At 44.2% G+C, this 27490-nt stretch overlaps 2 protein-coding genes across 11 annotated transcripts; one reads left to right on the top strand and one right to left on the bottom strand.

The window, feature by feature from the left end:
- Positions 1 to 187: 187 nt before the first annotated feature.
- Positions 188 to 27490, top strand: WDR83 (WD repeat domain 83). Of its 9 annotated transcripts, XM_053296202.1 has the most exons (11): positions 188 to 981; positions 2164 to 2200; positions 10193 to 10340; positions 10698 to 10818; positions 11426 to 11531; positions 12568 to 12616; positions 12710 to 12836; positions 16024 to 16091; positions 17889 to 17997; positions 20739 to 20853; positions 23938 to 27490. In XM_053296202.1, the coding sequence occupies exons 3-11, from the start codon at positions 10238 to 10240 to the stop codon at positions 24100 to 24102; spliced, it is 963 nt and encodes a 320-aa protein (XP_053152177.1). In that variant the 5' UTR covers positions 188 to 981; positions 2164 to 2200; positions 10193 to 10237; the 3' UTR covers positions 24103 to 27490. The 9 variants fall into 9 exon arrangements, with proteins under 9 accessions (XP_053152177.1, XP_053152175.1, XP_053152173.1 ...); XM_053296200.1 differs by lacking the exons at positions 188 to 981; positions 2164 to 2200 and adding an exon at positions 8786 to 8921; XM_053296198.1 differs by lacking the exons at positions 188 to 981; positions 2164 to 2200 and adding an exon at positions 8787 to 8925.
- WDR83OS (WD repeat domain 83 opposite strand) lies at positions 2362 to 8713 on the bottom strand. 2 transcript variants are annotated; one of them, XM_053296207.1, is made up of 4 exons: positions 8584 to 8713; positions 6250 to 6355; positions 3432 to 3529; positions 2362 to 2620 (listed from the first exon to the last, which is right to left on the bottom strand). In XM_053296207.1, exons 1-4 carry the CDS (start codon positions 8631 to 8633, stop codon positions 2554 to 2556), a joined length of 321 nt encoding a protein of 106 aa, XP_053152182.1. In that variant the 5' UTR covers positions 8634 to 8713; the 3' UTR covers positions 2362 to 2553. The 2 variants fall into 2 exon arrangements, with proteins under 2 accessions (XP_053152182.1, XP_053152183.1); XM_053296208.1 differs by lacking the exon at positions 8584 to 8713 and adding an exon at positions 8349 to 8520.

Here is a 27490-nt window from a genome sequence, read left to right as displayed (position 1 = left end):
GGGCGATTGCTCTCTCCGCGTGTGAACAGCCCGCGCCCAGAACCAGGAGCGACCCGTTTAAACGCCGGGACACGTGCAAAGCGGCCGGCGCACTGGGACAATCTTGCTCGCTCGGCGTCACGTTTCAACGGCGCCCGACTGGTTCAACTTCCAGCACACAAAGAAGTCTTGGAGAGCTCGGGGCGGGGGGGGGGGGAATGTAGGTCAGGGCGGATGATGAATCGCGCAAGGGCCCTGCCTCTCTTTCACCGGGCCTTCTGGGTGGTGGTGAGCGAGGAAAGGGACATGCTGGTGCCTGCCTGCGCCTAGCTGGCTGCCTCGCCTCCCCTCCCCCCGGGGTGCATTCCACGCGGACTACGCGGCCTCCTCCGCCCCGCCCCCGTCTCCTGCCCAGCAAGCGCGGAAGCGGGGAATTTCCTGGCACCAGATGCGGAACAGGAAGGCGGAAATGAAAACAGCAGCAAGCCAAAATAGATTGGGGGGAGGGGTGGAAAACGGGAAGGGGGCTGCTTCCCTCTTAAAGGCACAGGATGCCCGAGAGGCTAGAGGGGCCCCACCACCACGCTGTCGCCGCCCTGATGGGACGGGTGGCCGTTCGCAGGTTCACGCGGCTCTCCTGCGTCCTCGCCCTGAGCGCGCCAACCCAATCCTAAAAACAAGCTACTGTTCCAGCTCACCAAGACGATGCGGTTCTTCCATCTACCCGTTGGAAGAATTGCTCAAGGGTAAAGGGAGGAATTTGGGACAAAAGTCCTAGCCGGCACGCAGCTATTGTATGGAGAGAAGCGGGGAACCACTCGATCTCATTCGGTCGCTCTGTAGGCACAATCGTTTGGGTAGTACGAGGAAGTTGCCCGCGAAAAGACACAGCCGCGCGGTAGTTAAGCCCGCGATAAATGCGGGTCTCTTAGAATTATCACTCCAATAAGCACGGGGCGGGAATCCTCCCTGTTCTTTAACAACTGAGAGTACAACAGAATGGTAAGCTAATTCAGTTATCTATTCCTGCTGCCCCTTAAGTAAGTATTTCCATCACTTTTATCTTCCATGCCCAAGGAAGCTCACCGGTTATTTTTTAATATCAGTGTTGTTAGAGTTACAGCAGCAAATAAGTTAAAACAAGCGGCAATTCAAAACTAATCCATATTAATTGACATTGAGGATATGAGTACATGGACAAAGGAACCTGCCCTGGCATGCTTAGCCTGGGGCTCTGTGTCCTTTCTGTGAATGTGCCCCCCCAGCACCCCACCCTCCTTTCATTCCCCACCTTCAGCTGATATACCCATTAACAATCACTCCTCTTCTGGATTTCTCCCCCTGCAATCCAGTTCAGATTTCCTCCCTACCACATCCAGTGTCCTTCAGTCCAGATTTGCACCCCCACCTCCTTGATATTCCAGCTCTGTCACCCCGCCAAACCAACCAAGCCTCTTTGCAAGCAAAGTTATGTAGCAGGACGTGGTCGGGAAGGAGGACTTGTCTGGAAGCCACAAATCGGGGAGGGAGAGGGTGCAGGCATGAATCAACAGCTGCATTCCAGACCCTGGAATGTAGCCAAAGAACACTGCCTTGAAACGAGTGACAGGCCTAACGCCCCAAGTCTTTCGCTGATATTTGATCATTCTTGTTGGTTAAAGTGTGCTGCTGATAGAAAACCATGGATTAATTAATGGAGGGTAACTGCAACCCCCTTACATTCTGTACTCACAGGAGCACGAATGTGAATAACCATGTTGTTCAGCTATGCATTGCATAAAAACAAGCCTTGTGCTGCTTTCTAACTATACTGGTTGTAAGTACAAAAAGGTGAATACAAGAGCTAATCTGTATTGTCTTGAGAAGAGGCACCAATCTCATTTTATCTACTATAAGATCAATGCTAAGAAAGGTCATTGCCTCATAAATGCCTTTAGCAGATTATGGCTCTGCAAGTTAGAAGCTGTCTGATTACATGTCACTACAGCACTCCTGTTTGAACTACAGGCTATAGTGGGAAGCTGCCAATAGCGTGGAGATATTGACAGCTTAAAAAAAAAGTTCCCAAGCCTTTATTTCTGTTGTTCACTAATTGGCTTCCATAGTTGGTTTAGTTAGAAAGCAGATGTGCTCTTTAGTTAATTTGTTAACATTATTTTTGAACTTTTTTCCTTTTTCAATTAGACAGTCAGCTCTAGCAGTCTGGGAAATGCACTGATAAGTAAGTAAATATGTATTTATTTGGCTGAGAGCTAAATTAGTTTTCAAGTGAAATGCACTATTAGCACACTAATGCTGAAATCCGACACATACTTGTCTGGGAGCAAGTCCTACTGAATATAATGGAATTTCTGAGTAAACACATACAGAAGTACAACGTGAGACAATTTGGCATTGTAGCCAAAGTATCTTTTAATAATCATCACTTTACAGACACAGAAAAATGAGTCCTCCCAAATTTTGCAAGATTTTGCTTGTGCAAATGGATCTGCGTTGCCTGAGAAAAAGTCCCCTCTCCTCAAAAGGAATTGCACCTCTGCTCTAAAAAAGGCTCTCTGGAGAGGGGTTATCCTTTCACCAAGGCGGAGACATGGGCTGGGGGTTTTGCAGATAAGACATCACCACAGCGGAGATAGACAGCCTGGAGAAAGGAAGGGGGAGGGGAGAAAATTAAAGCAGAGTCCTGGTACTACACAGCAACAGCAACTCAGGTATCAACAGAACAAATTATAAATATGACCAAAGAATGCCAAAATATGTGCAAACTTTTAAAAAAAAAAACATGGGATGCTAGTTAAAGTAGTCAGACTTTTAAAAAGTTTCCACACTACAAGTACTCTGCACTATCATCATATATTAAAAAGCTAGTACATGAGCCTCCATTGTATGAGCATGGTGCAGCCTCCTGCCCTCCAGGGGGCATACACACAGCAAAGGGGCCAATGTGAACAAGAGCCAGCTGCTGCTGCTACTCTGCTCTAGGCCCCATGGTGGTAGGAGTTGGGGATGGCTCTTCCTTTCAGCTGAAATGTTAAAGCAGGAGTCCCTGTCAGCTGAAAAGCTGCTGCAAAACAAATGAAAGACAAAGGTGGCCTTGTTAGTACAGTATGCTGCCTATAAAAAGAAGTGGGGAATAAAAAGGGTCTCTGAAATGAAGAGATGTGTGCATAAAGTGGATGAAAAATCAGGCATTCAGTGCATAATTTATTTATTTTATTTTATACAATGGCATAAGGGGAAGGCAGCAGTGTGCCTCCCGCCTAGTAGTAGCTTGAAAAAGGAAACCTGGGGCTAGCTGCCAACTGGACATTGCATTTGGCATAGCAGGGATGTTTGAACATCTTCAGGTTTTTATGAAAGTGTTGCAAGAGACTCAGCATGGGTAAGAAATTCACTTGGGACTCAACAAAAGGCTGAAAGCACTAACAAATGAATAAAGCCACATGACTCACATGAAGCTGCTCATCATCTGTTTGGTGTCTTCTGAACTCCTAGAGTTGGCAAAGCTGATGAATGAGCAGTAGACAGCAATCCAGGCACACCACTTCAGCTGTAAACAATGGAATTATGTAGTAAGAGCTTCAGTTGGCTCACAAGGACTTCGCAATACCACACTGTAAGCCAATTCACACAAGCAGCTCTACCCAGGCTTGGGCATTCCTACCTGGGTAGTGTGAAGCGCTGGAATTGGGCCGTCCTGGCACTGCTTTCACTCAGTAGCCCAGCGTTTGTACCTGGGCTAAAGGGGGCAAGTGCACCCTTTACCCCACTTCTGGGGCTGTGTATGTGCTTGGGCTGCATGCAGCCCAAGCATACACAGAGCCAGGCACCTAGAACACCAAGCTTGAAGGGGAATCCCTCAGTGCATCTTGGGATTCCTGGAGGCCAGGGATTCCCGGCCTCCAGCAATCCACACTACTCAGAGCACCGCAGATCATGTGGGCGCTCAATCCGCGCACCAAAGAGCAGCAGGACGATCATCTGGGGAGAAGGTAGGTTCAAGCCCACCTTCCCCCTCACCTGTGCTCCCCGCCCAACCAACAGTCACAAGAACAACCCTAGTCTTGAGTACACGTCTAACACTCTTGTAAACAGTCTTGCTTCAGGAACTGTTTTCAGTTTTAAAGAGTGATAATTTTGCTAGACAAAGAGCACTCAAAATTAATGGTCAACAATACAACACATTTGGTTTCCAGAGAACTAGGAAATTAAAAACCTATTATATTGTGCTTGAGCATCTCAGATGTCAAGGGTATTCTTCTTTGAGATGATGTGAGCTGAGGATTCTAATTGCAAGAACAGACAAGTGTTCAATTGTGTGCCTACTTATGTAAAAAAACCCAAACCCTAATGGTAGTTTTGTATGACAACTATGGAACATATCAGAGTACATTGGGAATTCCTTTAATTCAAGATTTTGATAAATAAAAATGCCTTTCTTTGTGATAGATAAGGTGCAGAAACATAAGGTGGAATTCTAAGTGCTTGCAGTGCAAGTGGAAGAAGTTCATTGTGCAAGGGAGGAGGTGATTTTCATTGTCTCATCTTCCCTCTGATATCACCTATGTACCCCATAAAATCTGCTCCTGAGGGTTGGGCGGGGGCCCTTCCAGAGAAAGGTGCTGTGTGGCAAGTTGGGCAGCAGAGGAAGGGAATCAGAAAAGGGGAAAAATATTTTCCCTCTTGAGTGAACAGAACTACTTCTGTTTGTGCTACAAGTGTTTATGATACAACCCACAGATTTTATTGCAGAGATGTCCTCATACTCTTGCTAAAGAGCAAGTCTATTTAAATACTGTCATTCTTGATCATTCTAATTTAAATTTTGACTTCATGTCTTAAACAGAGGCGATTGCATGGGTACTTTGACAAACTGATGGTATCAGGTGGATGGCATGCAGTGTTGATACCATTATGGATTAAATACAATGTTTTCCACTACCTACAGGCCCTCCTTCAGAATGTGTAGCTGAATGAATGAACTACAAATGTGCAATTGTATGTTATCAACATCAAGGATTTTATATAATCGCTACTATAAAAATCTTATGGATATTTTAACCAGGAATTTTCAGCTGAGCCATATTTTAACTACTGTAATTACTAAATGATACCATTGTTCAAAGGCTTGGTTATTAATAGCAATAGCACTTACATTTATATACCGCTTTATAGCCAGAGCTCTCTAAGCGGTTTACAATGATTTAGCATATTGCCCCCAACATTCTGGGTACTCATTTTACCGACCTCGGAAGGATGGAAGGCTGAGTCAACCTTGAGCCCCTGGTCAGGATTGAACTTGTAACCTTCTGGTTACAGGGCGGCAGTTTTACCACTGCGCCACCAGGGGCTCATTTAATGGTTGTATTCCATAGACATGCACTAGATGACAGATCTTATCTCCTTTATCTAGAAGAAAACTGAAGCACTCTTGACTGGGGCAGCTTTATCGCAAATCAGATTCCTTATGCAGAACTAAACTGATGTTGCTGGAAGGATACAAAGTGAACTGTTCATTTAGTTATGGGGTTCCCAACCTGTGGTACTTCAGATGTTGATGAACTACAACTCCCATCATCCCCAGCCACAATAAATTGTACCTGGGAGTGATGGGAGTTGTAGTTCAACAACATCTGAAGTACCGCAGGTTGGGAGTTCCTGAGTTTAAAAAAAAGCCCCGAGTTCTGTCTTCCACACTAAGTTACAAAACTTTCTGCAACTTTTTAAAGGTCTGTTTGGATTTTCTCCAGATTCATCAATAAACACAGCAGTATATCTTCAGTGTCTATGTGGGTTCATTCTAAGTACAATAAAGTTCACTGAACAGCATTAATATGAATTAAAGCATCATGGCATCACTAGTGAACTCTCAGCAATCTGTTCATAACTGATCAAGCTCTGGAGCTTGAGAGAGATAAAGACCATCTGTGTGCTATTCTCTTAATGTACTATTTTACTATTTTAAGGAATGCTTTGGTTAAAGGAGTAACATTCTTTGAAGAGGCTAAAATAGACATTTAAAAAGCCTAGACTCAGATATACTTTATAGTTAATCTAATCCAACAGACAAAAAGGAAAAGCTATGGATCTTGTGAATAACCTGCTATATAGATCTCTCGCAAATTCAACTAATCTGGGACTGTTCATGGCAGACAGCTTCAGGGGCTTGGAAGAACTATACCATCCAGTAGCAAAGTATAGTGATAATGACCAGCTGGTATACTAATGCACTTGAATATGAAATCAGAGGGCTGGCCCTCCAGCATTCACCTTCAGCATCAAGCCACACATACTGAAAATCATTCCCAATAGATTCATGTAGTCTGGTGTGGGGTCTTCCAAAGTAGGGTTGTTTTCTGTAGATGGAGGTTTGTACCTACAAATGAAACAGCCCATTGTGGTGAAAAGAGAAAGCATTAAAGTATGTTTGAAAATAAAATATAAGTTCTGTCCACAGCAACATCAAGGCAAGGAGCATGACATATGTGGCACATCTCCATGCGAATAATCAGATTTCATGCAGTCTTGGAGCAACATTCAGAAAGTAGTTGCTACAATGTCTGTGTGAGAAGAAATTGTGCTAGCATCTCCAATATAATTGTCTCCCAAAGTGTACTTCACAGATTCATAAAGGCATCTCTCCTAAGTTACAAAAAATATGGTTGAACTGTGGCCACTTCAAAAAGAGAGAGACCATTTGCTTACCCTAAGAGAGAAAAGTCTTGCTTTTATAAGGAAAAGGTGGCAGGATTTTGACCCAAAAACTCTAGATCCACTTCTCACAAGAGGCTGTAAAACTGGCCAAGTGCCTCAACAATGTGAAGTGTGTGGTCCTGTTCAGACACTATGTTGTATATGTCTGTACACTCATTTATGTTTTGCGTGAATGACTATACCTGCATTAATTTAAAAAGGGAACCTGAGTAGAAGCCCCTCAAATACAGGATACAAACAGGACATGTACTGCTGTACCTGTAGTCAACATAATACATGCATAACTGTACTTGTGTACAGATCTGTATGTGTGTGTACTGTACACTTGTATGAATATTGCACATACCATGTGAATAGGGCTTGTGTGTTACTCCTAAATAAGTGTTTACCTTAGCCAACCACATTCTGAACCACTGACAATCACTTCAAGGTATGAGTTACATATAAGTAAAGATAATACAAACCAGCTGATTCTATGGTAAGGGTGGCACAGTATAAACCCAACTGCCCAAATACCAAATAATACAATCTCTAACCTTTCTACCAGACCCCTGGCACAGATGGGTTTTCTAAGAGTATAAGAAGCATGTGAAACAACATGAAGTGCTCCTTCCATACTTGCTTCCACACAACTCTGAAATCATTCAGGACAGATCTGAATTAGTGGTGCAGGTACTAAAGAGGGATCTGTGTAAGGATGGGAGAGAAATCTATATCTGCATGGAGATGTTTATGCCTGTACTTTGCTGAACCACATTGGTGAACAAAAATTTCAGCATTAGACAAAGAAAAGAATAGAAAATTAGAATCTCAGTTATAAGGCAAGTTATTTTACATCTGGTGAAATCAGTGGGACTTAAATTAATAGTGAGTCATGACTGCTTGGTTTCCAACATTGCACAACTAACATTTTCTGGACCAAAACCTACATTCTGCAATGTCAGTGAACAGTGATTCTGCTCACATGTTCTTATATACATAAGCCAATCCTCAATCTCAATTTGCACCTCCAGGGAGTATTCTTGAGGCCTTTTCAGGTGATTACTTTAATAGCACCTTATTTACAAGATACCAGCTTTTTCAAACATTAAAACGGCATTATTACAAATTGTTAAATTGTTTTAAGTTTTTTGTATATGTTTTTAACTTGTTTTATGCTATTGTTAACCACCCAGAGACGAAAGTTTGGGGCAGTGTACACATTTGATTAATAAATAATAATAAGATAATTATTTTGTCAAAAGGTACACACCCCTCCTCCCCTAGCACAAGTTGTGAAAGTGAGCTGGCATATTCACATAGTTTTACATTTTTAAAAAAGTGATCAACTTGAGCAAGGCTACCTCTCCTCAGTGTGACCCAATACTTTGTTAAAGTTTTGCTTTATTTCAAAAATGTGCTTAAACACGGTTTTTGAGGAATGTAAACACTTCTTTCTCCAGTACCGAAAGGCATAGCTCCCCGGACAATTTATTTGTTCGTTCATTTCTTTGACGCAACGAACAGCAGCAAGGCGATACCTCTGTTTCCTTTATGTGTGGACTGGATCCCACACGATTGCCTGAGAACTGGAAGTTGGGCATACTTTGTTCGGCATACTGTGGGCATCTGAATGAGGCTCTCAGTCTCACACCTCGGAAGTCCCCCGCCCTCACCAAGTGCTGTCTGCCGGCATGTAACTTTCCAACGCTGCACATATGACAACAGCGTGGCCGTCTCACTCTGTTGCCGTAGCGACCCTGCACCCGTTCTGTGCCTCGTGCACCTCGGCGCCCCCTTCTGGGTCACCACACGTGACCCAATTCAATGCTTTCTCCTTCCGTGCTGTGGTGCCCCCAACCCGCTCTGGGGCGTTGCCATGGCAATTCCCAAGCCCCCACCATCGCTGACCTGAGCACGCGGTTGGGCCGCCGCGGATCCGCCATGCTGTTGCTGGACATCGCACCCCCTGCCTGGGTGGTGGTATTCCAAGCAGCCTCCTCCACAGTTCCAGCTTCCGCTTCCTTTCAGTGTTATGGGGGAGAATTAAGACTGTAACATCCCAGGGCTGAAGAACTTTCGTTCCGGGCTGGGGCTCTGGTCTCCTGCTGATAACAGTAAGCTTTGCAACCTCTCTTCCGTGGGAAGATACTATGAGTTCTTCCATCGACAGATGAAGCATGGGAGACCCGATCCTTCCTGCCCCAGCCGGGAAATCCACGCTGAGGACCGGCGGCATCAAAGAGACTGTAGGTGCGTCTGCGGGGAAGGAATGGAGTGATGGATGTTGTGCCCTCGTTTCTGCTTGGGTGGTCTGGTTTACCCCAGGCGATAAAGGGTCGAGGAAGTTCTAAGAGATGTGAAGTAGCTTGTCGGTTGTAGCCGCTTTCTAGAGTTTTATTTATTTGAATGGGTAGGACCTCTAGGAAAGCGACTGTATAGAAAAGACATCGTAAGGGCCACCAGGTTTTATAGGGCTGCCTTAGATAGGGGGTTGGCCCTGCGGAGCTCCTGATCACTGCTTTCTAGTGGGAGCTGAGAGGTGAAAATCAGAAATGTCTAAAAGACTGACAAATTTTGCTGTAAGGCAATATAGGCTGGTCTCTAATGGGGCTTGCCTTCGTTTGTCTTTCTGTTGTGGAATGAACTCTAATTCAGCTTACCATTGTGGGGGTTCCAATTGCTTGAGTTTTATGGCTGCGGATTGATTTCTGTCCTCATACCCATACGAAAAGAACGATCTCAAAACAGTGGTGCATCAGCTGGTAAACTCCAGGCTTGACTATTGCAATCCGCGCTACATGGGACTGCCTTTGCACACAGTTCAGAAACTTCAGTTAGTTCAAAATGCAGCAGCTAGATTGGTCTCCGGGGCCACCGGAAAGACTATATTATTATGTCTGTTTTAAAACAGTTGCCCTGGCTGCTGATATGTTTTCAGGCAAAATACAAAGTGCTGTTTATTACCTTTAAAGCCCTGAACAGCTTGAGTCCGGGTTACCTTAGAGAGTGCCTTCTTCTGTATGATCCCCATTGCACATTGAGGTCATCTGGAGGCATCCATCATCTCCAGTTACCACCAGTACACCTGGTGGCGACTCGGAACTGGGTCTTCTCTGTAGCTGTTCCTGTCCTATGGAATGCACTCCCGGCAGATATCTGTAGTTTAGGCTTGCTGTTGGCTTTTAAGACAGCCCTAAAGACTTACTTGTTTGGCCTGCCCTTCTAAGATTTTAAAATTGTTTTTAAGTATTTTAATTGGTTTTAAATTGTGTTAAAATTGTTCTTATATTTTTTAAGTAGTGTGTTTCAAATGATGTTTGTTTTTGTGTTTTTTAGCCTGGTTGTGCACCGCCTGAAGCCTCTGGATGGGGTGGTTTATAAATGTAATAAATAAAATAATACTTCATATTATTTTGTAATAAAGTGGTGTTACTGCAAGAGAGTCTTAATGTATCAATCAACCTTGGTGGATTTCTGGTGCTTGAGATGTTGCTAAGGATGTTACTGTGTCATCTAGGGTAAAGGAGCATCACTTGTGTAGCATACGTTGCTTGTCTCCATCATGGCCTTTCCAGAGCCAAAACCCAAGAAACCTGAGCTGCCAAAGAAACTGCTGGGTACACTGGAATGCAAGCAGGGAGCTGTCAGAGCAGTGAGGTTTAATGGTGAGTTCATCCTCTATTCCAGAAAGTGGGATGTTGATGTTTTATTATTTTGAGCCAGAGAAGCTAAGAAGCAGATGTCCTGTTTTCTGTTCCTGGGTCTAGAAAGAAAGTGGAAGCTAGTGTTTGATTGTAAATGTTTAGTGATTAATTAGATCAAGAAAATAATCATAGTGAGTGTGAGAAGGCTCCTAGACCAGGGATCACTTTCTGAGAGGGAAAGTTTGTGACTGTAGAGGGCAATGGTCAAACTGTATAATGCAAGGGAAGCAGAGGCCTGTCTCTCAGGAACACCACTGGGATATGTTAAGACTGAGTAATTTTCAGGGTTTCTCAACTTTTCTTTTCCTTCTCCTCCAGTTGATGGGAATTATTGTCTCACTTGTGGTAGTGACAAGTCTCTCAAGCTCTGGAACCCACACAAAGGGACTCTCCTCAAAACATACAGTGGCCATGGTTATGAGGTGTTGGATGCAGCAGGGTAAGAGACGTGGGAGAGGAATCCTCCTCTCCTTAGGGAAAAGCAGGGCTAGCTGTGATATGCCCTTAAGAGAACTTCAGCTAAATAGGCTAGGTCAGAATGCTTTGTTTTTTGTCCACATTTCCGGGAGAGGGCTAGGCTAGGCTGTGTGTAATGTAAAAATGTTGCATTACAAAAGCTTGAATTTTCCAACCTGCATATATTAAGTAAACTAAACAAACTTTACAAAATTTTATTTGTGGGGGGAAAGATCTTTCTGCTAGTAACTGAGAGGAGCAATAAGCTATTAACTATGTCGTAAATTCATCCCCTGATCATAGGAAGTCCTGCTCAGTCCCCATCCTCCCCCCAGCTTTTAATGCTTGCTTTGCACTTTCAAACCTATCTTTACTGCCTTAATGGCTAGAAACTGACTTCTTTAAAAGAAAGAAAGAAATTTGAGACTTTCAGTACTCATCTTTTGCAAATACAATCCTCAGAGTGATGTCTAGTTTCCAGAAACTCAGAGTGATCTCCTGGTTTCCAGAAGGAGATCTGGAAACCAGGAGATGTGTTTTTTTATGGATGTTCACATCCCCATTTTTGTCTGTGTCTCTTTCCCCCACAGGTCATTTGATAACAGCCAGCTTTGTTCATGTGGCTCAGACAAGACGGTAGTGCTGTGGGATGTTGCCACAGGGCAGGTGGTTCGCAAGTTCCGTGGTCATGCAGGAGTAAGACTCGTTCTGCCCTTTTGTGCTGTTCTAGGAAAAGTAATGCTTTAACCTTTATGCCCAAGAGGAGGTGGATTCCTCCGAGCTTCCACTGTGGGATGATGATGGCAATCTCCTGTTTCCCATAGGGACTCAACAATGGGCCAGTTTGAACAATATGCCTGCTGGCTCTCTAAACATATGGGTGAGGAATGCTGGCATGCCAGTCTCCCCCACCCCTCCACCCCAGTCTAGTGCACCGTTTTATTGCCATCTAATTTCAGCAGTAGTATTTTATTTGTGAGCTGAGGGATGGTTAAGACAAACTGTCCCCTACACACCATTAGATGGAAACAGGATAGTGCACCTGATGTGGAGAGAGGTACATGCACCCACACTTCTCCCCCCATATATTTAAGAGGGCCAAATGCAGACGTATCATCTGAATCAGCCCAGAGTCTGCAGCTTTGTTTATTGGCAATTACAGCCCTATGGAGTACAAGATATTCTTGGGAGGTGAGTGGAGGAGAGAGAACTAACTTGAGGCTTAAGGACAAATATAATGCTTTGTGGGGTCACCAGGAAAAATAAACATTGAGAGCCTTGGATAGAGAAACTCAGAATATGGAAGCAGGGCATTGGGGCATTCTATGAGAAAATAAATGAAGAGCGCATGAGGAAATGAAAAGCAAGTGGCAAAATACTGCAAGATGCCTATAAGAGTACATTGGCTGTTGGGATTCCTAATGGAGACAGAATTCTGTGGGAATTCCAGGAGTCTGAAAGGTTGGGGTGTTTGGTTTGAGAGATGGAAAGATTAAGGAAGTGTATACATGAGTCTAGTTTATTTATTTAAATTCCACCTTTCCTCCAAGGTGGCATATAGGTTCTCATGTGGTCACCCATCTAGTTACTGACCAGACCTAGACCTGCTTAACCTCAGCAAGGTGGCTATATCATGTGCCCTCAGACCATGTCTCAGACTAAGGATGAGGAAGTTAGATATAATTTGTGGGACAGCAGGCATCCCTAATCGCCTTCTTTCTGTTCTGAGCAGAAGGTAAACTGTGTCCAATTCAATGAGGAAGCAACTGTGATTCTATCAGGTAAGGAATGTTTCCCTTCTCATCCTCATTCCTGTTGCCAGGAAATAAATTCTCTGGGAGCTTTACCTCGCATGCTTCTTTGCTATCTTGCAGGTTCTATTGACTCCAGTGTCCGCTGCTGGGACTGTCGCTCACGCAGACCAGATCCCATCCAAATCCTGGATGAGGCCAAGGATGGCGTCTCAAGTCTGAAGGTGTCAGACTATGAAATCCTTACAGGGTGAGGCGGGTCAGGATGGGGTCAAAACCTAATGCAAATTAGAAATGCTATTGAGACTGATGTATTACAAATACAAAGGTCGCTGCAATATGGAAGTCATTGTAAAAGACCTCTGTAACTGTAAATTCAAAACCATAGCTAAACAACGTTTACTGTGTGCCACAAGCAGAAGTGCATTGTGAGCATGTAACTCCAAACTCTTGCACCTGTAAGTTGCATTGGTAACTTACAGGTGCTAACTAAGCAAAGAGGCACCTTTTAAAAGTAGTGATTATCTTTCTTTAGCAGGGGAAGAGCAATTGGCTCTATCCATCCCTGGCACAACATCCCTCCAGTGGCTGTTGCTTGTGTCCATCTTTTTTTTTTTTTTTTTTAAAGACTGTGAGCCCTTTGGGGACAGGAAGCCATTTTATTTATTTATTTTTATTTCTCTCTGTAAACTGCTTTGGGAACTTTTGTATATAAATATTCTTCATCGTCGCAGTAATAATGCTACAGCAGAAGAAGGCAAGCTCCTTGCTCTGCTAAGCCAAAGCCAAATCATTTGGGACCTAAGTGCTACAACCCATGCATGGGTATTTGAGCCCTCTGCTCATCTGCAGTTGGTAATAGGGAGCAGGTCGAGGAATCCTCACAGCCACAGTAACAGTGCGATGTATAAAATATAACCCTTGACATGAAGTCCTGTAACTTGTACAGATTTCTAAGAAATTTCAACTTTCATTTTTTAAAGAATAACTTTATTCTTTTTTGGACAAAATGAAAAAGAGATGTGAACCATTTCTAGTAAAAGTTTAGAAATTAAAGGAAATGAGTGGACCTGCAAAACATTGTCACAGTTTATGTATTTTTCTATTGTTTTTTCTTATATTCCACACACGCACATACCTCTTCTTGAAAATGTATAGAATTCAACATTCCTTCAATACTTAAAAGGATATTCTACAATATTTCCTGTGTGTTTCTATGAAAACCACTCTGAGAATTTATTTTTTGAAAAGCTCTCAGCTCTTGCCTGTGGGCTTCCCAGCGGCATCTGGTGGGCCACTTTGTGAAGCAGGATGCTAGACTAGATGGGCCTTGGGCCTGATCCAGCAGGACTTTTCTTATGTTCTTATATGTATATATTCTTGATATTGCTTATTCCATGCAATTTGTAAAAACTATTATTCTCTTTGTAACATAAATGCCTGGCTCAGACATCATGCCGAACCAATTCAAGGTGCTGGTTTTGACCTTCAAAGCCCTAAGTGGCTTAGGCCCTGGATACCTGAGGGACTGCCTGCTCCCAAGGGTTTCTGCCCGCTTGACGAGTTCATTAGAGGCGTCCTTGATCCATGTGCTGACGATGAGGGAGGTTCGCCTGTCATGTATGTGGGACAGGGCCTTCTCAGTCATTGCCTCCAGACTTTGGAATGCTCTCCCAGTGACCGTCCGCTCCTCAGTCTACATCACAGTTTTTAGAAAGCAAGTAAAATCTTGGCTTTTTACCCAGGCTTTTAAATGAGTGTTTTGTTTACTGTTGCTTTGTATCTTGTGATTATATTGTACATGTTTTTTAAACTTTTAATCAGATTTTTATTTTTATATTCCATTTTTATTCTTATTGTGTATTTTTGTATGGTTTTATATTGTTTTAAATGTTTTGTGAACCACCTTGAGATTATTTTAATGAAAGGCAGTATAAAAATATAATAATAAATAAAATAAATTCAACAATAAACTATGCTCTAATCAAGGCTCTGTGCAGTGCTCACCAGTCTTTGGATCATATGAGCCCCTTGTGTGTGAGTGAAGAAGTTTTAAATGTCTGGTCCTGATTTAGAATAAACCAGGATTTTCTCTAATGTCAAAATCCAGCAAATCCCAGCTTGTTGTAACCAGTTTGTTGGCCTGTTTACAGGCAGGCCAAAGCTATGAAACTGGTTGAGTAACTGGACTTCTTCATTCAGCAAACTCCTCCTGGCCCTCAGGGCCTCTCCCTGTGAACTGCTCCATATTTCCATAGGTATCATTTCCCAATCACTGACACACACATGCACAAATATAAAAGTACCTACCTTTTATAGGTATTCAGAGAGCTTTACAACAAAGTTAACTATAATAAAAAGTCATTTAAACACAAATAACAACCGCAGAAGGAATGGCCAAAATAAAGCAGCTGCAATTTCTGAGGGTCTTTATGCCAACCGTTAGGCCTGATGAAAAAGAGTAGTTTTCATGATCGTCTAGAACAGGGATTCTCAACGTTGGGTCCTCAGGTGTTATTGGACTTCAACTCCCATAATCCCCAGCCCCAGTGGTCTTTGGTTGGGGATTATGGGAATTGAAGTCCAATAACATCTGGAGACCCAACGTTGAGAATCCCTGGTCTAGAAAGTAGTGGCACACTTGGGCGTCACAAACAAGCGAGTTCTACAGCCTGGATATGGCCATAGAGAAGTCCTATCCTCAGTCCCCGCCAGCCCCATTTCCACTTGGGAACCCAAAGAGGGCCTCTCCAGAAGACCTTAAAGGGCAAGCAGAGAGAGCCAGCGTGATGTAGTGGTTTGAGTGCTGGACTAGGACCGGGGAGACCTGAGTTCAAATCCCCATTCAGCCATGATACTAGCTGGGTGACTCTGGGCCAGTAACTTCTCTCTCAGCCTAACCTACTTCACAGGGTTGTTGTGAGGAGAAACTTCAGTATGTAGTCTCTGAGCTCCTTGGAGGAAGAGCGGGATATAAAATGTAAAATAATAATAATAATATGGAGTCTGTCTTTCAGGTACTCTCGGCCCAAGCTATTTAGGCCTTTAAAGATTAAAACCAGCACCTTCAATTGGGTCCGTAAGCACACTGGGAAGCAGCACAGATCATACAAGAGGAGACGTTGCACTCAAAAGCAGGCTGGCAACAGTCTTCTGCACAGGCTACTATTTCCAAACACTTCAAGGACATCCCCACGTAAAGCACATTACTGTAATTAGGTCACTCATACCCTTTTGCGGAATTTTGGCTTGTATGCAGAAGATGCAAAGAGTAAATGCATACCTTCCCTGCCTTCCTTAGAATGTGGGTGTTGTGATACAAGAACTGAGATCTTAAGCGCACAGTTTTGAGGCCATATGGTCATAGGGCAATGTGTGATGTGATTTTTGCGCTCTTGTCCCTAACTGATGTATCATTCTCTAACTCTCTGTCTTAGCTCTGTAGATGGGCGTATCCGGCGCTATGACCTACGTTCTGGGGAGCTGTGCTCGGATTACATTGGAAGTGAGTGTTGCCAACCAGTCTGTATGCAATCTGGTGCAATATTGTATTTTGACACTATTTGTTTGACATGGTTGAAGGAATGGATAGCATTAAGAAATTCCAGAATACTTGACCTGGAAGGATTTGACAGAAGGTTTGGCTGGCACTCATATTTGTGGTATGATAAAGTTAAAGTGCATAAAGACTTCCTTAATCATTATGTAAGAAGGAGTCTGATAGGAGTATGGGTAAAATATAAAGAATGTTTGGAGTGCAAAACTCCATTATGGGTATCTCCGATTGAGGCTCTGGCATGTAAAGAGATAAACATGCAGTTTAAATGGGGTACTTATAGGGATTTGTTATGTTTTCAAGAGAAGGGCTGTAAATTAAAAAAATTGAGTGAAGTACAAAGTACGGTTAGTAATTGGTTTCAGTATCATCAGCTAAACGAAATTTATAAAAAGGATCTTAAGGTTGGGTTTGTAGAACAAATCTCGAGATTTGAGAAGGAGATGTGTGAAAATGATGAAAGGTTAGTCTCCAAGATGTATAAATTGTTGCTTTTGGAGGAGACAAGAGATGAAATGGTCAAAACGACAATGATAAAATGGGCTAAAGATGTAGGTCATAATACAGATATGGCTGCTTGGGGAAAATTATGGAAAACAGATTTAAAATTTACTGCATGTTATACCTTAAAAGAAAATTATTATAAGATGATGTATAGGTGGTATTTGACACCGAAAAAACTAGTGTTGATGTATAAAAATGTTTCAAACAAATGTTGGAAATGTGGAGAATGTGAAGGAACTCTCCTTCATATGTGGTGGCCGTGCAGGAGGGCAAAGGCCTTTTCGGATATGATATATAATGAACTGAAGGAAATTTTTAAAATGACATTTTTCAGGAGGCCAGAGTCCTTCCTGCTGGGGATAATAGAAGGAGAGCTTCCGAGAAGAAATTTAACATTTTTAATGTATGCAGGCACAGTGGCTGAATAGTTTATGCGCAAAAGTGGAAAGACACTAAAATGCCATCGAAAGAAGACTGGCTGATAAAAATTTTGGAATATGCAGAGATGGCAAAGCTTACAACACTTATAAGAGATGATAATTTTGAATGCTTTAAAGAAGATTAGGAACCTTTTTTGCTTTATTTAAAGAATTATTTTCCCAATATGGACTTTTTAGCAGGGTTTGAAATATAGTAATAGCAGCAGGGCAGGCTGGGTAAAATCAAGCAGTATCGAATGCAGTTTGAATATTTTGAACTATTATAACAATGGCTTATATGTATAGTTATTGTGAACCATGCAGATAGGTGAGCTGGAAGTCAATATGTATTTATGTGTAGAGTTAGGGAATGAATGTAATTGAATGTAAAAGTTATTGTAAAAACTAATAAAAATTTAAGAAGCGGGGCAGGAGGTGGGAAGAAGCCATAGTTCTCATGGCGATAGTTCCTGTTATGTACTTTATTTCCTTTGTCTTTAACTAGGCTCTAGAAGCACCACTTTCACTCTGCTCTTCAGTAGATATCTTCCAGTTTCATGTTGGAGGTTTGCTGCATGGTCCCATCCTGCCTCTTCACTCACATGTCTTCCACCCACTCATGGCAATGATGGGATAGGATGCAGCTTACTTGATCCCTGCAAGCTTTCCATCTCTTGCTTCCTTCTTTCAGAATTCTTGACCCTGAGAAAACTGTTGTCTCAGTCGTAGGAGCAGATTCTAAAGGATGTTGCCCAGCCTCTTGCTTCTTCCTCACGTATTGCTTGAAGCACTAGAGTCTTGCACGACCATTTTGTCATTATAGGTCCCATCACCTGTGTGTGTTTCAGCAAAGATGGGCAATGTACGCTGGCTGCTAGCTTGGACTCAACACTGCGCTTGCTGGACAAAGATTCAGGCGAGCTACTGGGAGAGTGAGTATCTATCTTATCTACCTATTGAATTCTCCTAAACTTACCTATCGCTAATCCCATGTGTGTCAGCTCTCGCAAGAGCAGCTGTCTGGGTATAGCGACAGGGACGGGAGACAATGGCAGTGGCAGAGGGCCGGCCTGGCTGCTGGTCAGCCAGAGGAGGCAGCAGTAGGCATGTGCTCGAAAAGTTTCGGAGGCCATTGTAAAGGCCTCTGAAACATTTCAGATTTGGGGCCGTTTCGGCGCCAGCGAGGGAGGGTGTACTCACCCCTCCCGCCACATTTCCCCCGACAGTGCGCTGTCGGATTTAAGCCCCTCGGGCCGGCAGCATTCCTCCCTGCCGCCCCGTTTCTGCCATCGGCCGGAAGTGGCTGGAAGTCGCGAGTGCACGTGTGCCCGTCGTGCGCATGCGCGCACAACGGGCGCACGCACACTCGCGACTTCTGGCCACTTCCGGCCGATGGCAGAAACGGGGCGGCAGGGAGGAACGCTGCTGCCCCGAGGGGCTTAAATCCGACAGCGCGCCGGCGGGGGAAATGCGGCAGGAGGGGTGAGTACACCCTCCCCCGCCCTTAAAGCGCTACCCCCGCCGGCGCTGAAGATCTCCGTGCACATTCCTAGGCAGCAGCGGGCCAGCCTGGCCTGGTCACCCACCAGGAGGAGGAGACAGCGGCAGTGGGCTGGCCTGACCACCCACTAGGAGGAGGAGGGAGGCGGCGGCAGGCGGGCCTGGCTCTGGCTCAGCCAGAGAAGGCTGTGGCGGGCCGGCCTGGCTGCCTGCCGGGAGGAGGGGTGGGGTGGACGGGGCGGCAGGAGGCACAGAGGCTCTGTGCCCGGCCCAGCTAGTTTGTTTTATTTGCTGTAAACCACCCAGAGATGGAAGTTTGGACAGTATGCAAATACAATACATAAAATATTAATTCCTATCCCCCACAGTCTACCAGTGAGGGCAAGAGCTTCTCTTGCCTTCCTTTATCTATTGTTGTGCATTGAAGACTGAGTCAAGGGTTGGACTTTTGTGCCCAATCCCATAAACTGATATTTGGAACAGGGAGTCAAACCATTAAAAATTGAACTCTGTTCAGGTTCAGTCACATTTTTTTAACTCTCTGGTTCAGACGTTAACTTTAAAAAGTGGCTTGGTAATTGGTTCAGGATAAACTTCATTGCTTAACCTCTTTTGCTTGCAGTATATATCTATAAAATGAGTTCATTAGTAACTATCAACCTGATTTTTTTAAAGCTGCTCATGGCTGAACTTTTAAATGATTTCTAACACAAATAAAATAACAGGATAAATTTGTTTTTTGCTTTCTTAAATGCTTTATGCCCTCTGCCCTACACTCACTCTAGAGCAGGGGTTCTCAACATTGGGTCCCCAGATGTTATTGGACTTCAACTCCTATAATTCCCAGCCCCAGTGGCCTTTGGTTGGGGATTATGGGAGTTGAAGTCCAAAAACATCTGGGGACCCAACGATGAGAATCCCTGCTCTAGAGCAATGTAACACGATGATTGTTCTGTGGACATTTAGGCACTGTGGCTGACATCCTGACTACATTTACTCAAGGAAGTCCCACTGAAATTAAAAGGCAAGCCTAACTTGTCCTTTTTAATTTAAAGGGGATCTCTTCAAGTAAATGTAGTCAAGATGTCAGCTTGTGATTCTTCCCTAGGCCTTGCTTCTTAATAACTTTACTTTGCTGTAAACCTCAGTTTAAATAAGCAAGCAATATGCAATTATTTTCTGTATTTCTGGGAAGAAATAACCCTCAAGTTTAAAAAGAAGAAAAAGCTTTAGACTCGGCCCACCTAGGGAAGGCCTCAAGTAAAACTGACTATTGGTCAGGTTTTCATCTCTATTTCTCCTCCAAACTCATTAGGGCTCTGCCTAAATACCCATCTCCTCTCTCTCAACTAGGATTCTATCCTAGAAAGAGCAGTCATGTTCATATCCTGCTTGGGATGAATGGTGGGAAATAATCAAGGGAGTTTGCAGACAACGGCAGCCTTGGAATCTAATGAGGCCTTGTTGCTGCTGGACAGCACAACCACCGTCTGTGGGTGGGAGTTTCTACTTGCACAGCAGACCACCAGTCTTAGGCCCTGCCTACCCATCTCCACAGCTCCACCTCCTCCTCCTCTTCTTCTTTTCAGGTGGCTCACTGAGAAACCTCGTTTCCTTTATAGGTAGCTGGAGCAGCAAAGAGCCCTATCCACTCCTTGAAAAAGCATCTCTGAGTACCCAATTGTTGAACTGATTCTTTGTTCATCTGTTTAGGGTCTTGGTTCAAGTTCAAATCAAACTTGAAATCTTAGGTTCAGGTTCAGTGCTGGTTTACTGAAAAGCCCCTCTGAATCTATTGTGGGTTCAGGTTTGGTTAGACTCCCTGATGTGAGGGGTCAAACTGAAACTTCCCTGCCTCCTGCAATCTCGATTGAAAAATGGTGACAGTTCTTCAGTAGCTTTAGGGTTGGCTACAACCATTCCAGTTGACTAAGTATGTGAGTGGAACGAGAGACTGAGACAATATGGATCTTTATACATCTCCATTTTGTAACGATGCTCCATGGGGGCAAGTCACAGTCAGTCTGTCTTGTACTCTGAGGCTGTGGCTTGCCATTCTCTTTCTTGTACTTTCTTACTCAGCCAGGGACCTGCAGCAGTCCCAAGTGGACTGATGGGGAGAGTGGGAGAAGCAGGTTCATTCTCATCCCATTCCCACAAATGATATTTCTAGATATACAGGCCACAAGAATGTAGCCTACAAGATGGACTGCTGCCTGAGCGAGAGAGACACGCATGTTGGGAGCTGCTCTGAGGATGGAAAGGTGCATTTCTGGGACCTGGTTGAGGTGAGCAGAATTGTCCAGGAAAATTGGGAGCATCACAGGCATTGTGATGGGCTCTGGAGTCTGTGGGACATGTCCATTGAGTTTTCCAAGGAAAACGGTTGACCTTAGAGAACAAAGCAAGCAGCTCCCCAAAGCTGGTGGTGGCCAACAGGAAACCAATTTTCACTCTGTTTCCTGGTTGAGGGCAGGAACAGCAGGGTTTTTGTTCTCAACTAGTTTCTTGAGTGGGACAGCTAACTGCACAAGCAGAAACAGCACAGAAGGCTTTTTTGAACCTGAAATTAAATTATTAGTAAGCAACAGTGATCCCCACATAGTGGGTTACAGAGCATTTAATATGAAGTTTGTGCATGAAGCGCTGACCCTAGCAATACTTGTCGCAAAGCTTTTACTTGTGCTAATCACATTGCTAGCCCATCACCAATGAGGCTAATGTGCAGCATACATACTTTACACCTGTCAAACATCTGTCAGATTGCCGGATCAGGCCCGCTGAGCTCACCTGACTGGTCTGCATGAAGGCAGTAGCCCCGGGACAAGCCCCCACTGGTGCTTTTCACCCACATATCAAAGAAGCAGCATGACTTGTTGTTTGCTGGCTGGCCGGCTTCCTTCTCCACCCCCCTCACTGGCCCCTCGCTCTCACAGGAGGGGAAATGTGAGTTGCTTGCTTCCTTCCTCCGCTGCCACTCTCCTCTCCTCCCCTCTTCCCTTGTGGCGGGATTTTCAGCACACAAAGTGCTGAAGCGGGGAGATAAAGAGGAGGTAGGAAAGAAGACAACGTTAGAAGATGGTGTGGGATGCTCTTTCTTTGGGCAAGAAAAGGAGGAGGGGAGTGCAAGAAAGGGAGGAGGAAGAAATAAGTGGAGGGGGAAGAGAGAATCTCCATTTCCTGGGGCATGATGTTCTGAAATTATTGATCTTAGTATTTAGTGTTAAATCTATTGAGAACAGTGTTAAATTTAGTGTTAAATCTATTGAGTTAAAATAGGATGGCTATGATCAGAGTTTCTTTTAGAAATACAAACTTCTCCCCAGCATATTCCAGTGTAAAAAGCAGTGCATTCTGTGGAAGGATTGTATATGCAAAATTTTGTATCTGTAGGTCACTGGGAAATATGATATTCAGAATTTCTTCTGCAAACTACAAAACATTTATTTAAATTTTCCCTGAGGATATTCTGGTGTAAAAGCAGTGCATTCAGTTGATTTAAGTGTCAGGGCAAGGGAAGGAGGAGGAGAAAGACAGGAGGTGGTGCAAGGCTATGTGCGGCCCCCAAGAGGTGCATCAGGATCAAATCTGGCCCACCCCTCACTCGAGTGACACCCCTGCTTTACTTTGCATGCTGGTGTTTCTCTCCCACTTGATGTGTTAAGTAGAACATCCCTTCCTGATATTGTTTATTCAGCAATGACCGTGACATTGCTCTGCTCTCTTCAACCCAAAGAGTCATGGAGTGAGAAGGTGGGTGCTGGCCTGTAGGCTTGATCTTACCATTGACTCTTCTAGTCATCTTGCCACTGTTAAGAACTGGCCCTGGCATTGACTTGGCATTGGTGCAGGTCTAGGATTCCTCGTGTTTTACCAAGTCCTGGTTAAGGAGATGTCATTTTCATAAGGGTGGTCAGATGTGATCCTCCAGTGACCGTCATTTTTTAATTTGTACCTACGACAGCTTCAGCAGCCTCATTGTCCCCTCTTTTGCACAAGCAGTGGTGGCTGCATTGCAGAGGGGATTCTGAACTTTAGCCCTGGTCAAGCTAGCAGATGGGGTATTATTACAAGGATTTTTACCTTGTCAGAACCAAATGCCTCACAAGGCAGCTTATTTTTCTTTTTAAAGATAGCAGCGTATGCAATATGTTGCATAAAGGGGTATATCTGGTCCATGGGCTGGCAGTTTTGACAGCCCAGGTGCAAGCAAAACCATATAGGGGTTTTAAAAGTTCATAGATTAAAAGCCGAGACCAGCAGCAAAACACAGTCAAAGAGCAGAAATAAAACAGCAACAGATACAAATGCAGAGGGTCAACATAGTGAGGGGAACCAGCTTAAACCAGTTAATCAAAAGCCTCAAAAGTTTTGACAGATCTCTTAAAGCTTGCCAATGATGGTGCCTCATGATATGCTCAAAGCATCTATTTCCAGGTGACAAAACGCTTTGAGTTGTTCCAGCCAAATCATTTCAGCTGGGAGTGGAGAGCAGGCACTTTAAAAGGAGAAAGGCAGGTCTTACCTGCCCCTCTGTTACCCCTCTGTTGCTCCTCCACTGCCCGCTGCAGTGCCAGAGCAGCACTGTTTGCATTAAGCAGCCAGGCTCTCTGTTTGCCCGGCTGGCAGTTGCCTTTGTTTAGGAACAGGAAGTTCCCTGTTTCCTGCAGCCTTTGGGCAGTATCAGCCAGGAAATGGTGTCTGAGCATGTGCTGACGCCATGTTGAGTGCTCAGCAGCACTGACCACTCAAGATGGTGTTTGCACATGCTCAGATGCGATTTCCTGCCTGACACTGTCCAAAGGCTGCTGGGAACAGGGAACATCCTGTTCCTAAGCAAATGCAGCTGGGCAAACAGAGGGTCTGGCTTCCTAATGCAAACAGTGCCGCTCTGGCACGGTGGTGGGCAGCGGAGGAACAACTCTCTTCCCCCTCCCTGGATGTGCACGAAATGCTTTGTGCATGTCCCTATCATGAACCTCCATGGGGAGGGAATTCAAATGGTGTCATGCCACCACTGAAAAGGCCTTGTCCTAGGTCACCACCAACCCAGTGGTGGGCCAGAGAGCAGGGCCTATGAAGCAGATTTCAAAGCCCAGATAGCCTTCTTATGGATACAGGTAATCCTTTAGGTGCCAAAGACCATATAGCAGCACTTGGAATCAGGCTTTGAACTATACCAGTAACTGCTGCAACTGGTGCAGAATGGGTGCTATATTCTCACATTCCTGAGCACCAACAAGCATTCTGGCAGCAGTATCTGCACTAATTGGAGCTTCTGCCCCCTGGGCAGCGCATTGGAGTAATGGGATGTATGTAGATCTGTGGGTCTTGCCTTCCTCCTGGCTGCAATTTGTCCTCTCTCTTCACAGGGATCCCTTGCTGCAAGCTTGCCTGTGAGCAACAGTGCAGTCCAGTCTTTGTCCTTCCACCCAGCAGAGGCTTGCCTGCTTACTGCTGCAGAAGGCCTTGTGCAGCTTTGGAGGGAGGAATCTTATGTGGCTGAGGAAGGGGCACCTGCCATCACTCTGGGCTGAACAAAGAGTCACCGATGCAGAGAGATTGAACCGCCTAATACACCTCCCTTCAGATGCCCAGCACTGTGAACAGGGAGGGCTGTGGCATCAGGCTGAGTCGGAGAACCATAATGTGGTCTTTGTCTTCAGCAGGATCACATGCCTGCTCAAGGGGCCTCTCCTTCTGGAATATCCCCGAGAGCTCTTTGTGATGGCGCTTTGCAATTCAACTCCATAGATTACAAACATTAGTTCAAGCACAGCATTTCTTCTTGTGACAAACAGGTGCTTCTTTATGGTCTCTTTAGTTAAATGGTCCCAGTCTGAAAATGAAGCAATCTCAGGAACAATTGATGCTGTCTAGGTGCTTTATCAAGCTACTCCTTGGGCATGAAGTAGGAAGAAGGTTTCCAGAGGAGCGTGTGGAACTGGTCAGATCTGCTCTGCTGCATTCATCCATCATACTTACACCTTTGGCCTTGCACAACAGCTAAAAACGTGGTTTTGTCAACTTCACTGCAAGGAGTTCAGGGTCTCCTTAGGGGCACTGGACAAAACTGTCTTAAATAGACACCAAACACCCTGGATAAAGCTCAACATCTCATGGAGTCTTTAGCCTTTAAGAGTAGATCAGCTGGCATGCAGCTTGCTCTCTCTCTCTCTCTCTCTCTCTCTCTCTGTCTGTGAAACTCTTCCATAGTCCATTAATACAGTGGTTTTATAAAGCTGGAGCGTGGCTGGATCACAATAGATGAAGGTGGTTTCACTTTCTGTTTGAAAGGGGTAGTGGAGTGCAGGTTCAGCTCTGAAAATTGGAGGGGAACAGTGTGAAGAGATGAAGCTGATACCTAAAGTGCACACTCTACCCTTTGGATTCAAGAGTTGCAAGCAGAGCTGTATGTATTTTGCAGAAAAATCAAAACTCTCCTCTCAGGAAAAAAGAGAAAGACAACTTGCTTGATTTGCATCAAAGTAACATCTGAGGCTTGGAGTGAATACTTTCCATCATCCCCAGAGCCTCTTATCAGCCACAGCTGCTTTTCGTTTTAAAGCTACGTTTGTATTAACTGCACCTTATTGTCAGCTGCCTTGGATGCCAGTTGTTAAAGATGGGATGTAAATATTTTATACATACAGATTTATACATGTTTCCTTATATTGCATAACCAGTTCTACTTTTACTAGACCTTGGACAGAACAAAGAGCTATTATGTAGGATACGAAAGCCTTGGTCCTGTCCACTGGGAGTGGTATTTAGGCCCCCTTCTGGATTTTGAGGTTTCACTGGGTATTACCCACATACTTTCAAGCTACCATTGCAGCCTTAAGTATTAGAAACTTGCTCAGGGGGGGGAAATCAGATCTGTCTGGCTCTTCTCAAGCTGCTGAAACTTTCACAGACTTTTATCTCAGAATAGATTTGGGTCAACTTGGGTTCCTTCCTCTTGACTTAAAGGTGCCATCATTGCCTCTCTGCATCCAGGAGTACAATGACTTGGATCAGGCTTCAGACTGGATGGGAAGCTAAGACGTGGAGTCTTAATGACTTAAGTCAGCTAGCTTTAGTGCTGCCTCACTCCCCAATTCCATCAAAGTATTCCCAAATTAAGGCAGGAATAAGGATGATATAGAACAGGGTGTTGGAGCCCATGGGGTTCAATTCCTACTCATCAACGTTCAGTCTACGTTTGCATTCCAACACCTTTCCAGAGCATGAAGATGAAATACATATAGTCTCCTCTTCGTCTAGAGTTCCTGTGCAAAACATCTTATGCCCATATTCCCATTTAAACCTATCCTAGCTACTTAGCATATTATCAGTCTCAATCACTGCCTACCTAAAAATGGTGGCTTGGAAGCTTGTGTGAGGAGTGAAGCAACACATGATAATTCATTCTATGGTCAAGTCATAGCAGCATACAATTGGCTCTTCTAGAAAGTCTTCACTGGGTCTCATCTGAAAATCCTTCACTGGCTGCAACTACTGCCCCAAAGAGTAAACTAATTTGGAATGGCTGGCAGCCTAGAAGAGAGTCAAAGTTAAAAGATTGTTCCAAACCCTTCTCTAGATCCATCTCCCCAGTGAGTGCTGCAGTAGCCTCATAGCAGCTTTCTGCAACCCACTGTAGTATTACATTCTTTCAGGCAACCCATCCTGTCCAACAGGTTCCAGCTGCCCTGAAAAGTGATTCCCTGTGTCAACAATATTGAAAACCTTCCCATACCAATTCCTCTAATAAGTCATCTGAGTGGAAATTTGAGTTAATTCATCTTAAGCTCTTCTTAACTTTTGCCAGTCTTCTCTGTAGTACTGATCTGTACTTTTCTTGGGGAAAGCTCCAATACCTTTATCCTTCAAGAGGACATCTGAACAGGTAGGAGGATCTAGAAGGCCCAGTAGAGGGCAAAGACACTGTCTTGGTAACTAATGCTCACTATTTCTTCATCCTAGTGGTGCAGAACAGAGCATTAATGTGTATCGCTGTCAGCTACAATTTTTATCCCTAGTCCCGTTTCCATGTTTTAGATACACACAATTTAATAACCAGGCTACTGCTGCATTAAGGGTCTCTCCTTCCTTCACAACACACCTACTCACTTGTCTGCAGGACTAGCACACTTTCTGAGGACTGGACTCTGAAGAGATCCACTGCAGTTCCTCCTTTCTTTCAGCACTCTACCTTTTGTCTTCTAGAATTCTTCATTCATTAGCTGAGCGCTGACTTTTGACGGTGGGAGGAAACATGCCTTATGTTGCTCTGGCCAGACTACTCTACCAGTCCACTTTTCTCAGACCCTATTGGTCCCTAACCACTAGCCAAAAAGGACTTTAACTAACCAATAGTTTTAGAATTCACTTCTGTCCAAATCAGTTTGTCAAATTAGCATACCTGAAGAGATTCACTCTCCTCAGCTATTCTTAACAGTAAATAATCACCTCTCCCTCACCCACACCTCTACCCCCCCTCACACCCCCACACCCCAAGAGTTGCTGTGGCTAGGTCTCCCTCAGTCACTCTACGTTTCCCTCTGAGCTTATCTCCTCTCACATAGGACACAGATATCAACATATCATTCCTCATAAAGATAACCTGTTACATGGCAACAAAGTGATTTCTCCACAACCACCAAAAAATTTCGAGAGCTAGTTCTCTTTTTTATAATTCATTGAAAGCAAACCAAATTTCCTTTGCCTCTGTTTATTAATGAAATATCCCTCATGGAGTTGTGTTTCTCATCTACATTTGCTTCTTTGACAGTTAGGTGGCACTGCTTCTCTCGGATCTTGGCATAAGCAGTCTTGGCTTTCATGTCCAATACATCTCTTGATTGTCCTCCTTTAAAAAAATGCATTGTTTAATTGAAACTGAATGTGTATATTTAAATAAAGAAAGCCTTGTCCCAGCTA

The sequence above is a fragment of the Hemicordylus capensis genome, chromosome 2, assembly GCF_027244095.1.
Source record: "Hemicordylus capensis ecotype Gifberg chromosome 2, rHemCap1.1.pri, whole genome shotgun sequence".
Classification (NCBI taxonomy): Eukaryota; Metazoa; Chordata; class Lepidosauria; order Squamata; family Cordylidae; genus Hemicordylus; species Hemicordylus capensis.
Note: the sequence above shows the minus strand (reverse complement) of the source record. Positions and strands in the feature narration are given on the sequence as shown.